Source organism: Beta vulgaris, chromosome 3 (genome assembly GCF_026745355.1).
Source record: "Beta vulgaris subsp. vulgaris cultivar EL10 chromosome 3, EL10.2, whole genome shotgun sequence".
NCBI classification, from domain to species: Eukaryota; Viridiplantae; Streptophyta; class Magnoliopsida; order Caryophyllales; family Amaranthaceae; genus Beta; species Beta vulgaris.
In genome coordinates, this window is record NC_079204.1 from 45,695,158 (window position 1) to 45,713,725 (window position 18,568).

At 34.8% G+C, this 18,568-nt stretch overlaps 1 protein-coding gene across 2 annotated transcripts in view; it reads left to right on the plus strand.

The window, feature by feature from the left end:
- The first annotated feature begins 6,149 nt into the window (after window positions 1-6,149).
- LOC104906719 (alpha-mannosidase I MNS4) overlaps window positions 6,150-18,568 on the plus strand; it is a 30,299-nt gene continuing 17,880 nt past the window's right edge. The window contains exons 1-6 of one of the 2 annotated variants that reach the window (XM_048641554.2): window positions 6,150-6,509; window positions 6,951-7,096; window positions 11,733-11,852; window positions 11,959-12,051; window positions 13,474-13,560; window positions 14,730-14,820. In XM_048641554.2, the coding sequence (XP_048497511.1) occupies window positions 6,971-7,096; window positions 11,733-11,852; window positions 11,959-12,051; window positions 13,474-13,560; window positions 14,730-14,820 (517 nt within the window). In that variant the 5' untranslated portion in view covers window positions 6,150-6,509; window positions 6,951-6,970. The remainder of the gene's footprint in view (window positions 6,510-6,950; window positions 7,097-11,732; window positions 11,853-11,958; window positions 12,052-13,473; window positions 13,561-14,729; window positions 14,821-18,568) is intronic. The other variant, XM_010695515.4, reaches the window with a different exon arrangement.

An 18,568-nucleotide genomic window follows, 5' to 3' on the forward strand; every position in this document is an offset into this window, starting at 1 on the left:
GGCTAGCAACATAAATCCTTGTTGTCCCTCTTCATGTCTAAGTAGTTAATAATACACCATCTTATTGTTCTTATCCGAAAGAAGACATATACTAAAATATATATTTAGAAGAAAATCCTAACTGGATCCTTCCTCCCTTTTCATATGTATATAGTCTTTTCTTATAGTTCATTTAGGATAAAACCTATCCCATAGCTTGACTTTGGTGCATACGTCACTCCATCTTATAACATGATAAAAGAAAGTAATTAGTTAATTAAAACTATATACACACTTTGTGTAACATGTAGAACCATGGTCAAAATAAGATACTATTATGGAGGGCATGTCAATTTAGTTGGTCAAAGTTGAAAAATGAATAAAAAAAAGTGAGATTTCTTTAAGTACCCTTGATGTTTGACTTAATTCTTAAATTACCCCTTACATATGGGAAATTTTTCATATACCCCTGAAATTTGACTTTGTTCTCCAAACACCCTTATTGCTAACGAAAATCCTAACGCCCTTAGTTTTTTCTCCCTTTTTCCTTAATTTTCTCTCTTTCCTCCCACCATTCTCCATCGATGACTACAAATTGCTCTCATCTCCATGCCTTTCTCTCTCCTCCCAATCATCATCTTCCATCTCTTCTCCTATTTTCTCGCTCCATAAGAGCAACACAATGAACTCCATTTTTTCTCTCCAAAGCAACAACGACAACCTACCATATATGAACACCACTTCCTTGCTGAGATAAACCATTTGTTAGGTCTTACAAAACTATGAAAATGGCAGCCACCATTATCATCTAAAACATGATAGACTTTAAATTGCTCTTCTCAATTTCGGGGGGCTCAAACCATAAAATTCGTGAAATCCCACAAAAATGTGATATATCAGTAATTCAGAAGAAGATTCAACTAGATTAAGCATTCTCAACCCATAAAGTAGCTCTTTAATTTTTTTCAACAATAAATTTAAGGGTAATTAACAAACTTTTGTAAAATGCACTTGCGCAAAAACCCAAAAAGGTACAGTGGAGTTTTTAGTTTGGGTTTTGTAAAATCTTTGGGAGGAGAGAGAAAGGCAGGGGGGTGGAAGGAGAGAGAAAGCTTGGAGTTTTAGATAATTATGAATGGAGGATGGTTGGAGACGGAGAAAATTGAGGAGAAAGAAAAAACAAATGGTGTTAGGGTTCCGTTAGCAGCAAAGGTATTTTGAGCACAAAATTAAAGTTAAGGGGTATCTAAGCAATTCCCTAAATGTAAGGGGTAATTTGAGAATTACGTCAAACCTCAGGGGTACGTGAGGAAAATTTCCCTAAAAGAAAAACAATGGGTAGCCTAGGGGCCTTTGCAAGTGACACTAGGGATTTGTGCACCCTTTTGATCCATTAGAGTGGAGCTCAAATTTCTTTTGCAACATTGCTATCTTTCAAAAATAAGTTTTATTCGTTTTATAGCAACTATAATTTTGTTTAATTATTTTTCTAACTTCCCCCTATAATGAACATTTGCAATGGAGTTACATTCAAAATTCATGAACAATATTATTGTTGTGTGGTGCTAATGCTATTGATTCCTCGGGTTCTACTCTTCTTACGGAAGCTTGGGGTCTAAGAGAAGGCATTAGGAGGCTGTGTCTTTGGCGATTAAAAACCTTATTTTTGACGAGGATAACTTAACTGTTATTCAATCTATTAAACATATTCTGAAAATTTCATGTACTATTAACTCTCTTATTTTAGATTGAGGTGAAGATTTGAAACTGTTTGAGGAGGTCCATATTCAACTTGCGTTACAGGAGGCTAATGCTGTTGCGGAGTGGATGACTCGTTGAAGCTACACAATGACTAATGTAACATAATGATTTGATGTTCCTAATGTTTCTTTTGTTGTGATCATCGGAAAGGATGCTTTAGGATGATCCAATTTTTGGGATCCACCCCTAGTTGTGTTCCTTACTTTGTTAAATAAAATTGAACATGATTCTTGTTTTTATTGCGTTAGATTTTGGGATGTTATGATCTTAACATTGAAAGATAATTTTTGTTTGTTAAGTGGTAATATATATATTTCAATATGAAGTAATTTTTTTTTTTGCAAAATTGCGAGATGAGTGAGGAAGTAATATATATATTTCAATATGAAGTAATTTTTTTTTTTTGAATAAACCGCAGTAGACAATATTGTCGATATAGAATTCCATCCAAATATGTGAGTACACCCCATTGGAGAGAGAGATGACTGTTTTTGTTTCTTTTTTGTATGTGAAAAGAAATCCTCGGATAACTGAGAATTGTATTGGGAATTTGAAATTCGAAGCTTCAAGAGTTTGACTCGGTGACGGGTTGTGTATATTTAATAATTTTGTTTTTTTTAGGTCGGTGGTCTCTATTTTTCTCCCTAGCTACTCGAATAATAATATTTCCTCAATTTCAAAATTAATTATAGCACAAATGAGAAGTGTTAGATTTATTTTGGAATTGAAGATTAATAAATGAAAAAAATGACTTTTGTAGTGTTCGTAATTATTAATATTGTCTCTTTGTTTTGGAATTGAAGATAGTTTTTGTTTGATAAGTGGTAATTAACATGTAATACTTTTAATTTTTTAAGAATTCATAATACAATTTTTATGAAGGTAATTTTTTTTAATAGACCGCAGTAGACAATATTGTCGATATATAATTCGATCCAAATATGTGAGTACACCATATTGGAAGGGAGAGATGATTGTTTTTGTTTCTTTTTTGTATGTGAACAAAATTATCGGATGACTGAGAACTATATTGAGAATTTGAGATTCGAGACTTCAGGCGTTTGACTCGGTGACATGTTGTGTATATTTGATAATTTTGATTTTTTTAGGTCGGTGATCTCTATTTTTTTCCTCCTCGAAAAATAATATTTCTTCCATTTCAAAATTAATTATAACACAAATGAGAAGTGTTTTATTTTGGAATTGAAGATTAATAAATGAAAAAAACTGACTTTTGCAGTGTTAGTAAATACTATATATTAAAAGGTGTTTCTCAACAAGGAATTGTGCCACGTAACGCTATCTATCGTATAAAATTTGATCTCATAACCTTAAACTTGTGTACTAATGTCTTAACCTATAAAATAAGGGCTTTGCTAAACAACGCCCTAGTATTTCCTAGTAACGCCCTACATACGGTATTTTTATACCGTATTTATATACTTGTATTTGTTTCTCTCTCCTCCCCTTGACTCACCCTAATTTTTTCAGATTTTTTACCCTTCTTCCTCCACTTTCTCTCCCATCTTCTTCCACTCATACCACTAAACACCGGTGCCACCGCACAACCACCGCCGGAACACCACTGCACCACCACCTCCGCACTACTACCCCGACACACCACCACCGCATACCCCCACCATCACCCCCTCTGTTTTTTTTTTGGGTTAATTGTCTATAGCAGCACGAACTATAACTCAAGTGCATTGAGCAACACAACCTTTGACGGGTGCAATCCGTAGCACGAACTTTAAGTCGAGGTGCAATGCATAGCATAAATATGATAGGAGGTCGGAGATTCCGCCGGAGTTCTAGAATCTTGAATATTTTAAAATTTTCCCTTTTATTCCCTCTTCTTTTTCTTGCTTTTTTCTATCTTGTTCTTTTCTCTCAACTCCATTGTCATTTACTGAGAAAAGGTTTAGTTTTTTTTTGAATCAATTCACTCATCTCGATCTCAAAAAGTAGCTAGCATGGAAATGACAAGATAAAATTTTGGGGCCCCTCCTATAATCCCCAATTTGATTTTGACACTATTGGGTGTGATTGCGATAAGATCTGTAATGAAGATGATTGCTCTTGTTTCGCAGTGAGAGATTTGTAAAACATTACACCATTGTACCAGTGTAGAGGAGGAGAGAGGAGGCGGGATTGAAGCAGGGGAGAAGATATGTTAAGGGTTTGAAGTAGCTAGGGGAGGAGAGAATAAAAAGTGGAGTGAATATAAGAGGAAAGCCATTGGTTGATCCATAAATTGGATCATGAAGAAAGAGACAATAAAATCCATTAAACAAATAAGAGAGAGAGAAAAAAGAAGGAAATAGAGTGTTGCTCAGATCATGGGAACGATCTCAAAATGCCAAGGCAAAGGGGAGTTCATCGCCACATGGCACAGAGGGAGAGGAGGTTCAAAATGAAGTGGGGTCCACTGCTGCTGCATGTCAGCCATTTAACGCCCCTCATTTCTCCAATCTAACAGCTATGATTATTTGTAATTGTTAACATTGCTTATTTTGTTATTGTCAGTTTTTAATTTCTTTTTTTTTTAAAAAAACACCAACAACTATATTTTTCTTGTCTATAAATAGATTCCTTTCTTCATTTATCTATCCAACAAAAATAAATTCTCTCCTAATAAAAATTAGTTATGGATCCCAAAACCGGTAGAAAAAAAAATATTTGGCTTAAATTCGGGGAACATAGGGGTTAGTTAAGCTGCTACGCTTTTTTATATTATTATATGTAATGTAATTCTATATATATGTATGTGTTATTTCTATTGTTTAATGTAATATTTTATTATTATATTTTTCTGATTATATATTTGAATCGATAGTATTAAGTTAATTATCGTATCTAATTATGTACAATATTAACGAAATTATTTTTTACTAACAGTTTTTAATCACAAACATAAAAATTATTTACATTCAATAATCATTAATTGATTCTTAAATAATCCATAGATGGGATGGAAAGGAGATTGAGGAGAGAGAATATATGGTGGGGTATGGTAAAAAGTAGGAAAGAGAGGATGTGAAGATCTAAAATTATAGATCATCCATTGGGGGTGAAGAGATCATCAAAATCAATTGTGGATCATAAATGAGGTGGAAGAGTGGGAAAATAATAAAGTAATTGATGATCCCAAATTTAAGATCATCCATTGGCCATGCTCTAAGATTTAAAAAAGGAATAAAAATTCAAGATTCTAGATTTCCGATGGAATCTCCGACCCCCGATTACATTTATGATGTACATTGCACCTCGAGTTAAAGCTCGTGCTATGGACTACACCCGTCAAAGGTTGTGCTGCTTAGTGCATTTGAGCTATAGTTCGTGTTGTTCTAGCCAATTAACCCTTTTTTTTCAATTTACAGTGAACTTTTTTTTAAAAAAATTAAGGGGGCGTCCACCATGGACGCCCACCACCGGTGGCGCTCCACCACATGGTGAGGCGCCTGCAATGGGCGCCTCCACCGGTGGTGGGGCGTCCATGGTGGACGCCTCCCTTAATTTTTTTTTTAAAATTCAAAAAAAAGGAGGCGTCCACCATGGACCCCCAGGCGTCCACCATGGACCCCCACCACCGGTGGAGGCGCCTGCCATGGGCCCCTCCACCGGTGGTGGGGCGTCCATGGTGGACGCCTCCTTTTTTTTTAAAAAAATAGAAAAAAATAGAGGAGAGAAGAATGGGGAGAAAAAGGATGGGGTTCGATAATGGTAATGGTGGTACGGCGGCGATGCAAGTAGCAGTGTGCCGGCGGTGGTTTGCCGACAGTGTGCCCGTGGTGGTTTTCCATCGGTGGTTCTTCATGTCTGATAATTTGTAAATTTAGGATTTTTTAAGGATGTTGATCTGAAGGAATTCAGTTTATTGTCTTCAATCAAGTATATAACCTTTTTGCTAGCTTATAATTATGGGTGCTGCTGCTGCTTTGTAATTGGAATATGCTAAGACAAATAGTATTGGTAAAGTCCAATTAGTAATTTTTAAAAGTGTTTGTTTGGATGATTTTTAAAAGTGGTGGTGGTGGTGTGGCGTCTGGCGTGAAGTGAATTTTTGAAATTGGAGGAGGAGGGGTTAGGGAAGTGAGTCAAGGGGAGAGAGAAAAGAAATGCAAAATATATAAATATAAATACAGTATAAAAATACTGTATTTAGGACGTTAGTAGAAAATTCTAAGGCGTCGTTTAGCAAACCAGTAAAATAAGTAATATTTTGTATTGTAATTTCAATATAAAATATCAATAAATGAAATATATAAGTACCCGAGACATAGCCCTATCCTAAAAACTAGTTATACTTTAATAGTGAATGAGGTATAAATTGTAAGGAAAAATTTAGTTATCCATTAATTTTTACTTTTAGAATATCACTTCTTAAATTATTTTTAGTTCATTGTTGGTAGATATTCCTAATCAATACCAGAAGTTGAGATGGATGCTAAATATAAATTCAATTTTTCTAATTACAGAAAAATCATGAAATTTTATTGCATTTCCCTTATTTTAACAACTGAAAAAAAGTACTGTATCGTCGGAAGATAAGTAGGAGTACTCCGAAGTTCTAACCTTAACCCTCGATTACATTCATCAACTCCAGCTTTCCGTTTTGAAAAATTGACAAATTACCACACACACAACTTTGGATTTCCAGCATCATTACCTTTTTCCGAATTTCACGAGCAGATAAAATAGAGCGAGAGAAAACAAATTGAAGGATTTTTCGACGAAACTAGAAACTTGGATCTTCCAAAAATTTGAAGGTTTGTTTTGTACTAGTTTTACTACAAGTTCTATGATTTAAAATTTGTAGAAATACAGAATTTATATGTTGATATTTTTTTCTCTGCTAAATTCCGAAAAAATTCAATAAAATTACCTGAATTAGTGATTCATGGTTTCAACTCACAAGCAATTGCGAATATCTGAAATCGATGAGCTAAACTTTACTGTTGTGGATGTTGAATTGGAATGATTTATGAGTTAAATTCTATGTAGTGATATTTAGGATGAGATGTAAACTGAGGATTTAATGTACATTTCTATGTAGTGATATTTGATGGCCATTTACCATTGTATTATTGATAATTATTCATGGAGTTGATGAGCTCCAGCATGAATTGTCATGGAAAAAGTGATGTAGGTTTGTGATTGGAATATTTGGTGTGTATTATGGGGCACTGATTGTGCATTTGTATGTCCAGGAGAGAGAAACCTCGACGTCATGCGAGGATCCGTTACATGGTTTAGACGATTTTTATGGATTTTGGTATTAGTAGGTGGTGTTCTCATTGGCAGTAGTGTCGCGGAAAGTGTTACTCCAGATGAAGCTAGGCGGTTAAGAGACGAGGTATTCTTTTCCTAACAATCAACGGATCAAGATTATAGTTCAGAATCCTTTGCCAAATGTTAAAATGTTTATACAAGATGGCTAAGGGATATCCCTACTCTTAACTTATCTTCTTAGAACTAGCAAAATTTGGTAGTCTGCTTTTTTGACTTTTAAGAAATTAAGTTAAGGTATTTGACTGATTGTAGTTTGTATTCCAAATTTTATGCATCACTATATCGATTGGGAAATCAGTTTTAGCTGCCGTCATTGCTGTTCGGTGTCGATGTCCTTTAGAGGAAATGCAATTTTTGCTTGTTACTACCTACACTTTAGACTTTTTATTGGAAATACTTAAATTTCTGAGAATTCGACATAACTAATGAACTAGTTAAAATGTTCAATTGATGTATAATAAAAGAATTTATTGGAAGAAATAACAAGTTTTGAGATATGATTTTAAATCAAGGATAGTTGGTGGTCTATGGCTCTATCTTTACAGAACCAATCCTACAACTATATGGTTTTCTAAAGGGTTCTCTGTAAGAGAAGATTTGAATCAGCTCAGTATCATGAGAGCTGAGATCGACTGCATATATGTATATACATATATAAAAGGCAAGGCTTGGACATTTACCGCTAATATTGAAACAATAACAGCTGTGGTCATATTGTGTATTGAAATTGTTATCCTCTTGTTGCTCATTCTTAGTTATGCTTAGATTACGTTGCCATTATTAATTTTGGCTAGCAAGATCATATGATCTGAAACTTTAGCTAGACAGCTTGAATTGCAGTACAGATCATAGATATAATCAGACCATATGACGTAAACAAAATTATTGATGTAATTAGATCATATTACAACAAAGAGACTAATTTTATGAATTGCTTGTTAGAATTGATAAAGCGTGCTTCACCTCTATCACGAGTTTTATCTCCATGGAAGCATTGTATCATGGCAGCATTTTCTCTTTTTCCCCTACACTCCTCTAGAACCCACAAATTGCATCTGCAACAATTTAGGACATGACACCACCTCCTTTTACGGTTAAGCAAGCCATTTGTTATCAATCAACAACAATGTCAATTTATATAACCAGTGTTGGTTTATTAGCTATATGTTTAAAGTTGTATTGAAGTAGCTCTAGATAATCAATTTTGAGCTTTACACATATTCAATATGTTTTATCTAAAAACCCTTTTTAACTCTGTATTTGTGCAAGGTGAACAACATATTAAATATGCCTTTATGTGTTACACTTTCTAAAAGTCTTAAAGTAGGATGTTGCAGAGTATTATTGATTCGCTATGTTCATTAGGATAGGTTGAGAGGGTTCTTCTGTCCTCTCATAATGTATTCCTCCTCTTATCTTGACGTTGTGCACACTTTTTTGAGATCCTTTTTGGACTTAAGATGAACCTCTTTGAGTATAATAAACTGTAGTTGGGAGTTATGCTGGCCACTACTCATAAAATCGGTTGATCTTATAGCTACATATTAATTAAAATTTTACCCCTCTCATATATGGGGATTCTGTTGAGTGCTAATCCTTGTTCGCACAATCTTTTGAAACCTTGTGTTTTCTGGTGCTTGGAAAGAAAAACTGAAGAAAGTCTGGCTTGCTGAAGTGTGAGAGATGGTTGTGTTGGCAATTGGTGGTGCACTTGGAAGGAAAGAAATTGATGGATTCTTCAGGGCATAGCACCCCCTCGTCAATTTTTGTTTCTTTTATTTATTTTTATTTTTCTGCTTTTTTGAGTTGAGGCCAAGCTTTAGATTTTTAGTGATACTTGACTAGTCTTGATTTTGTAGATGAATTACTTCAAGGGCAAGCCTTTTTTGTTGTCTTTCTAGCCTCGCACAGCAGTGACACCTCCTTGATGTCTTTCTAAGATCATTCTATTACTTATCACAAGCATATAGTGCTAAAAGAAGACTTTACCATTGATTGAGAGCTTATGTTGGTGTGGTCTGTGGTGGTTTTGATTAATTTTGACTTCTAGGTATCTTAAGGGTGTGGGTTTTAAAAAGGAGTAAAAAGGTGCTTGTTCTTATTATTCCTAAACAAAGGTTGCAGCAGGTCAAAAGTTATTATATTAAAAAGTTGATTTTGTGGATAACTTTTGATATAATTACATTAGTGGTGATCATTCCATTACGTGACTAATATGAGTACTTATTATAGTTGTTATTATCATTTTTAGTGTGACTATTCTTTATATATGAAGCAAATAATGGAACAAAACTATAGAAGAAAGACGTTCACCAAAATTCAGGATACTAATATTAAGTCTAAACATAGCAAAAATTACTTCAATCCAACAAAAATAAGTTTAGCTCAGCAAAATATAGTAAAAAAACAACATATGTTTTTTTTTTTTCCTTTTCTTAAAAATTTTATAAAGGGGGTGTAAGGTAAAATGTTTAGGGGATATATCAACATTAGCATTTCCCAATTGCTTCTAGAAAGCTCTTAACCTCACCAGGGATCTGTTAAGAAGGATGGGTTATTCCATCGTTCGAATATATCTTGCTCTCTCTTGAATTTAAGGCCTGGGTATTCACCTACTTTTTGGGCTTCATAATTTCACCAAAATCCTTGAACTTTTTTTTTTTTGACATGGTCTAACCAATTTTGATTTTTTAAATCATCTTTACCTCTTCTTCTATACCAATATCTTTTGTCATATATACTTTTCCATTAAAATAACTATATAGACATTCCACTATATCCTATTACTTTTACTTTACATTAACATGTGATAACCGAACCAATACTTATCTCCTCATATTGACTTTAGGGAGGAGGTAGTAATATTGATATGGCGTGTTCTAGGATGCTAAGGCCCTTCTCACTTGAACTTTTTTTAAAAAAAAGACTCCCTATGTCATAATAATGTTCTCGTTTCTCCAACAAAATTTATTAGAATAGGTGGTCTAGTTTTAACATTAAATTAGACAAATCCAAGCCTACATTCTTCTAACTAGCGCATTCATCTCACTCTAACCCAACACTGTCCCTACATATCTCGCACCAACCTAATCATTCCTTCTCTTCTCCTTACTTTGTCTTCCTTTGAATCTCGAACTACAACACACCCAATTTTTTTAAAATAAAATAGCAGTCTTACTGAATGGATTAAGTTAGTAATTAAACGGATCACTAGTTACTGAATGGATTAAAGAATGTGATTATTGAATTGAATAAGCGGGTCACTAGACAGATTAAATTGGTCACTCAATAGATTAAACTAGTCAGTAGTCACTATATTCAGAAAGATGGTCCGTTCTCTTCTTAATATTGGGCTTAGGCGGTTGCCTAATTCTAAATTTAAATTAAACGGTCTCCTACAAGACCAAGTGTATTTTCTTCAATGCACAATAAGTAGTGGGTCCTTTAGTTTTTTTATTTAAAATATTGAAATTTAAAGTATCTTTGTTATTTTGTTTTTAATTCTAGTGAGAGAAAGTGACGACCCAATGAAAATAATTATTTAAGATGGGGACAATACCCAATTGGAGAAATGAGAACGTTATTGGGGACAAGCATTTAGAGAGACATGAGAACTAAATTGGGATTAAGGGAAGAATATTTAGTAAATAACAGTTTTAATCATTTTTAATAGCAAAATCAGTTTATTCAGTTTTAGTGAGTAAAAATTAGAGAACTACATAAGAAAACACTAGAGGAATCAAAGATATCAGTTTTAATAAGTAAATATAAGTTTTAGTCAGTAAAAAGCATTCTAATCGGTAGGAATAATTACAGTGGAGTGAACGGGGCCTAAGTATCATGACTTTGTCGATTATTTTCCCAACAACACTGGAGAAGGGTGCTGGTTATATTGCTTACGTAAATTCAACAATTATAGTGTTTCTTCTTCGTGCAATTAATTATTTAGTTCCCCAACTATATTGGATGTCTAAGAAGCTTCCTCTAAGATGATGTTCTCATTGGAATATGGTGCTTAATACAATTTAACTAAATGACATGTCCAGACAATCTGTCGTTTCTTTTCTTATTTATGGTATAACAATAGCTTTTGAAGAAGAATTCTTGGGGTGAAAATTGATCTGGAATTTTGGATCATCTAGCAATGCTTTTTGAGATTTAGAGTGAAAAAAGGGCGAAAAATAAGGAGATTATGTAAATAAGGACATATTGTTATATAATAACCATCTAGTCACAGTTTGTGCATGCTAAACTTAATACTCATTTTTCAAAGTGTTGATATGTTATTCCGACGGTCCGACCTTTATCGGTGCTTCTGTAATTTTTACTGTTGGCAAATGTTTCCACCAGTGCTCTATTCTCTTTGTTCTTACTTTATACTTCATCCATTTCATAATAAGTGAAACATTTACTATTTTAGAACGTTTCAAAATAAGTGAAACATACCTTAAATGGAAAAAAGAAAGTCACAAAATGACAAGAGTACCCATCACAAACTTGTGTGGTTTGCTTTTCTCTCTCCTCCTTTTGATAATGTAAAGGGTATTTATGACTTTTTGGCTTTTAAAAGTGATGTTTACTAAATCTTGTGCCCAATTCCTATGTTTCACTTATTATGGAACGGAGGAAGTATAATTTTGGATTTGGTACTAATCTCTTTACATAGGGGTTCATAAATGAGATCGTATGTTTCATTATAGGTTGAGGAGATGTTTTTCCATGCATTTAATGGATACATGGAGCATGCTTTTCCACGGGATGAGTTAAAGCCATTGTCCTGTGATGGGGAAGATACTCTTGGGGGTTATGCCTTAACTCTGGTAAGACTATGAATCCTCTGGTCCTCTGCATGCTAATATTTGATTTTCACTTGGTGAAACTTTTGATAATAATCCTTGTTACACATTGTAACCCCCTTTCTTGTAGGTTGATTCCTTGGATACATTAGCTTTGCTTGGTGATAAGGAACGATTTGCTTCTTCCGTTGAATGGATTGGGAAAAACCTGCGATTTGATATTGTGAGTTTGTTAATAATTTGTGTTCCATACAAAACCAAGCTGAAATATCTAAATGAGCAATTATAATTTCTAATCTTCTTTCATAGATAATTACTTTTAGCCTATTAGTTCTAAAAAGTAGTTACAATAAGGGCGCAAAAATCCAAATGGAGAGGGAGGGATTTCTTTGTATATTTAACTTCTATGAGCAAGTTTGAAAAGAGAATTATACAATTGTAATGTGATCAGAAGCAATAGTTGAATCAAGTGAAGGGTCAATGACTCAACGCTCCTTAGGAATAGCCTAGATTTTGAAAAATAATGTCAAATTGGTAACAGTTTTATTATCCAATTTAGTGAAAATGGTCATATATCCTGTGTTCGGATTTCGGAATCCTATCCTCGCTGTGTTTTATCTTTTTACTTATTTGAACATGGTCAAAACTCAAAAGTAATAGAAAGCACAAATTTCCATCACTCTATTCTTAAAAGTCAAAAATTTCCATCCTTTTTACTATGCAAATTCTTGTTCTCCAATATATGTAATGAGTATTATTGGAGGTTAAAGATGGGCAGAATTGGAGCTTAAGAATTCCAGTTCTCAACTTCGGCATGGATGGTGTATCTGGGCATTAATGGATGGTTGGTGTATCTGGGCATTAATGGATGGTTGGTGTGGCGCTTGGAAGGGTGGTTGGTACTTGTTAGGTATCCTCCAAAAATGGAAATTTTTGAGGGAAACGGAAGAGAAAAGGAATGAAAAAAGTGAATTCAAGCTAATGTTGCTATAGTAACCAATGTAATAGCATGGAGTTCCTTGATGAAAGCTGTATATAAGAATTCAAAATGCCATGTCTCTGCACGTGTCTAAACTCAAAACAAAACTCATGTGTCTTAAACTTTTATCAATGGCAAGAAACCACACCTGATTTTAAGAACATTATAGGATAATTTTCTTTTTTTAGATTACTGGTCTTGCCTTTTCATTAATTATTCTCTCTTATTGATTAATGTATAATAGGTTAACGTTGTTTACCTCTTGTTCAGATTTTGGATAAAAATTATGTAAATCAGTAGCTGTACAATTATTCTTGCAGACAGATTTTTCTGATTAAAATTACTGCAAATCCCGTGTAACAAATGTCACTCTATCATTATGCTAAAATTTGAGGCTTGTTTCTTAATCAATTTGAAGAGATCTTTACATTTGCTTAGTATGCGTTGTATCTTCAATTCTTTGTGGGGGTATGGATTATAGAATCAGGTATCTTCCCCATGATCATGCAAAACATTTACTTTTCTTCCCAAGTTACTGTTTATATGTATGCTCATGTTCTGATTCTATAATTCTATCCCTCTTTGGTGTTTCCATGGCTTAAGCTCTGAATATTAGAACCATATCATGGAGCTTAAAAGTTTGACCATTTGTTGTAACACATGCAGAATAAAACAGTGTCAGTTTTTGAAACAACCATTAGAGTTCTTGGAGGTTTGCTATCTGCCCACCTTATTGCAAGTGATTATGCTACGGTATCTCATTCTTCTCTCTTAAATTGATTGATTACGTTTGTAGGCACTTGCATGATATCTTTATCTGGATGATTTTGTCATAGTATTCACTTCTAGCTCTTAAGAGGTTTGTGTGGTATACATATTTAGCATCTCTATAGATTATTGAGTTGAATATCTGATGCTATATGGTAGATGGATCTAATCTAGCGGGTTTGTTAAATCTTGGCTGGCTTGTAGCCTGTATGGAACACAAAAGTTAAATATGCTCCTTGATGGTAGCATGTCGGATAAAATATCATGAGGTAATGGCGTAACGCAAAGGTCTATTCTTTACCTTTTGGTTGACACATGGATGCAATGAAATTTTGGGATGACCACCTTTCTTTCTCTGTGGGAGAGAGTTGAGACGTAGAACAAAATTGTAGTCACGATCATATTGTTTGGAGAAGTGGAATTTTGTGCACACCAACAGTACTCATTGTTGTAGCATGAATAGTATATTTGCTACCTTTGTTCGTGATGTGAATCACGTCCTCTTTCTCATGAAACAATGGTTGACGCTGTGTAACGTATCATAATTTTGCTCTCAGAAGATTGTTACATGGTTTTACTTATATTTTAAGAATAAAGTCTTACATGTAACCAACAATATGTCTTTGTTTTCTTACTTAGTTTTTCTTTAGGGGCTGTTTTGGGATTTCAAGTTGCTTTAAGACTTTATTTCGGCTAAAGTAAACATGAGCTTAGTTTCTTAGGCGGCAAGCAAATGGTTCTCTAGTCTGTTTCTAGACTGACATGGTGTAGGTTGGCCATGCATATCCTTGGTGCCAAGAAAAAATAGTTTCTTTCTTTCTTTTGGTTTCCTTATACTAGTAGACTAGTGTTAGAAAGCTAAAAGCAGTAGCCAAATTCTATTTTGCTTCATATTAACTAGATATTTAGGATTTGTTTCCTAAAAAGGAGAACAAGCGTAAACTATTGCTTCATCTGTTCTTTTTCCCCCCTTATAGAAAGTCGAACTTGTAGGCGTATTGCATAAGTAGCATAGCTGTATATGTATATATAGATATCCCATCTCATCCTTTCCCTGTCCCACCTTCTACTTGTGAAAAAAATAAATCATGGGAAAGAATTGTATGTTTTCCTTGTGGTATATGATTAGTGAACCGCTTGTCTACTAATTTCAGGGCATGAGAGTCCCATCATATGACAACCAATTACTTCATTTGGCGGAGGATCTTGGCTACAGGCTGCTGCCTGCCTTTGACACGCCTACAGGTAATAATTGCTTAGTATTTTCTCCCATTATATAGATTTTGAATGATTAGGCTTCATTATGTACTTTTAGTTTCAATATCTTGGCCCTGAACATTCAATGAATTTTTGATGTATAGAGCGCCATTGTTATGGGAAGCTGTAGCCTGTATTTACTGCCTTTTCTCTCCTTTAATTTAGTAAATGATTTTAGGCACTCATGTTTTTGTAAGATATTGACCTAAGCACATGCTAATAGGATGGTTGTTCATCTTCTTAGGGGTGTATTTTATTCAACTTGAACTTGTTTGACCTTATAAAACTATAAATGAACTTATTGCAACTTAGGCAGTGTTTAGTTCACCTTAATTTTACTCATATGTTATGAACTTGTTCGATATGATTTGATCTATATGAACTTATTGAACTTGATCTAACCTGAGCTGATTTTTCCCGATTTGATCTGATGTGAAAGTTATCTATCTGACCTTATCTGATAGGAACTTTTTAGAATAGGAATTTTATAGAAATTATAATTATTATTATTAGGCTTACTCTAATCAAAATTATCATAGTGATTGTACTCATAGCAGTAGTATTATTCTTCTTCTTCATAATTCGAGTATAACAATAATTTTGCTTGTGACTATACCTTATTAACCTTAAATGCTTTATATGAATTAGGCAAATAATACTTTATTTTTTTCTCATCTGCTTTATTGTTTCTGATCTATTCGGAGTTCTTTTTTTTTTGCTTTGAATTGAAGTGATCCGATCTGATGTGATGTGGTTTGATCTGGTCTAATCTAAAATAAGCAAGAACGTCCTGAATTAAGGTGAATTAAACATAGCTTTATCATAGTCGAGATATGAACCTAACTAAAACTTATTATTCTGAAATAAATAAGTTGAAGAGAGCATTACCTTTGATGGAGATCTCGATACAACATAGTGCTTTTGTGACATGTAGGCTAAACTTTGACATAGCTTATAGGCTGGTGAACTGGGTGTAAGAAAAGCAAGAGTGTCATTTTTTAGTCTGTTTTGTGATAGGCCTATGATATATTGAGTTAAAATAATTAATGAAGCGAAGGGCTTTTTGTTTAGCATTTAGATGGAGGATGTGATCCATGACTGTCTTTAGTCTACTTTGAGGTGTTAGTCAAAGCTATAACAGTTGCTTTAGGAGGTTATTTGAAGCTTCTAGGCTCCATTTGATGTGGCCAGCTGCCCTCAGGCATGAGGCATCTGGTTAGGATTCATACCCAATGTTTAAGAATCAGCAAGTCCTAAAAACCCATGTGCATGCCTGGTACCTTTCTCTCTTGCATCACTTCCGCTCTCGTCTTCTCCTCCCCTCTTTCATGATTCATCAGTCATGCTCCTTCTTTTCTCCTGTAGACATTACCAAAGCCTTTGAGGGAGTTATTGGAATCTCAAGTTTGCGAATTAGATTCATGGAGAGGATATTGTGTCTGGTCCCTAGGTCAATCATAACCAGCACATCCTGTCCATGAATATCATTTTGAGTAACTGGTCTCACTACAGAATTAAGTGAAATCTCAATATGTAGGGGGTATGTAGAATTGTCCATCACCTCCATAGAAAAAGTTCGCAAGCCTGATGGAGGCTTTGCTGAAGTGGGATCTCGTTGGTGTTACGATGCACTTCACTGCCATCTGTGACTCTGTGTGAGTACTGATAAATTTAGAAAGTTTACTTTCATCATTGTAATTCAAGAGTTCTGGAAACTGTTATTTGATTATTGCTTAATATATACTTTTTAGAACCTTACTTGACTTGTAACAGATTTTAGATTGTCGCTCGGCAAAACCCCATTACAGATGATTGCGATATAAGTCACATCCTGCTATGTCCGTTCTTCTCTCAAATTGGCGGAAAATATTGCATAAATTTCGTCGATTTTTTTTTGGAAATTATTCTCACCAAATATATAACAATCTCATGTTATTGTTTGGTACCACAAATGAATTTAAAACCCATTATTGTGAATTTTTGGAAATAATTCATGCCGCATTGGCCGCGATCCATTCCATTCACCTGTTACAAGCCACTTTTGCAACATTGCGACAGTTATCGCATATGCGATTGTGTCTGAGATTTTCTTCCTTTGTTTTAACCATCTTATAGTGACAAATATATGAGTCTAATGTTATCATGTATCTTAATGCAACATTAGCAAATATCAATATGCATAATGGTTTTATAAATTGGTTATGACAGCTTATGTGGTGAAACAGTGGCTTATGTTGTGTGATTTGAGTCACACATTGCAACACGGCATTTTGCAGAACGACAAGTTAAAATTTGTTAAAGAACAACCTTAACATAAAGGTCTGATCTTGTTTTTATTCCAAAGGCTCCTCGAAGGTTGACTTACCTTGTGACCATCCAATCATCCATTTCTTCTTTCTCCTTATCCTTGCATTAGGAACATCTAATCTCCTTCCGTTGGCATCTAAGCCTAATAAACCATCTCTCATTGCAATGGTAGTGTAATCCCTTCTCTCTCTTTTTTTAAAGTTCCTTCTCAATGAATTTGGCGAATTTCTCCGATGCAAATGGTGACAGGATAGGTTTCAACACTTGACAGATGGAGGTTTGTGAGGTGGTTGAGGTGGTGCAATTGTTCAAGCTTGTGGAGGAGGTTGAGTGGAACATGGGAAGTGGCAGATTTAGGAAAGTTCTTGTGGGTTGGGTTAGCAACTTAGAATAATTGGATGCTTTTTTAGAATTTTAGTTCAATCCATCCTTTTGTCGCCCTTCTTGGAGCACCCAAAGCTGAGGGTAATCTCAAGGACCTCAATTTTCTTGCTAGGTGAGTGTGGACTAAGCAAACGAGCCTCAGGCTTGATATTGTCTCACAAGCGATTTTTGAACTGCCCTTTTGGAGATCACATTTCTTTACCCGATCCCTTGGTTATTGTTTGGGGGAACTCACTTTCCCCCTTAGGTTCGACATACCCATACCATGTGGATGGGAAGGTGGACCCCTTAGGTATCTTTGCAATATTCTTAACCAAAAAACATTATATATGGGTTTGAGCGATTCCAAACCCATACCACATTTCCAACCAAACAGTGTCTTAGAGTTTGAGAGGAGAAGATTATTTGTCTTGTTCCATTTTAGCTTGTGGTGGATGTTTAGACTTGTGTGATCTGCAATAGAGAATGAATATAGAGTGTTGAACTTTCTTTGGGTGGAAGATTTTATTTGCAGAGAAGGGATTGATGCATTAGATGCTTGATTTGAAACTTAAGCACGGCCCTTCGTTGAAGCGCGTGAGCTGACAGTTTTGTTTCTCTTTCTAATTGGACTCTAGAGAAATTATCTTACTTCTATTCATATATTCTACCTGGTTTCAGGGCTTAGTTTCAACCTAAGTTAGCTCCCAGAAATGAGGCTTAATGTAGAATTACTTTTTCTTGTTCGCTTCTCTTTCTAGGTCTTTGATATAGTACATTACTTCTAGAGTCTTACTTATTCAGGGAGGTCATTGCTGGAGGGATGGAGAGTGTGTGTGAGAGAGATGACGGGTGGAAAGAAAAGGGCAACCAGATGGTTACTTGGCTGTGGTGATGGCTGGCGTGAAATTTGCCTCGGAGTGAGATGGTTGCACGTTGTGTAGAGAGAGAAGACCCTCCCAGCAGGGGACCCGGGGCGGTGTGGAGAACGTAGGGGTGAGGGGTTCAACTATGGGTTATTGATTCTTTTCCGCTGAGACCAATTACACTAAGCAAACATAGATCT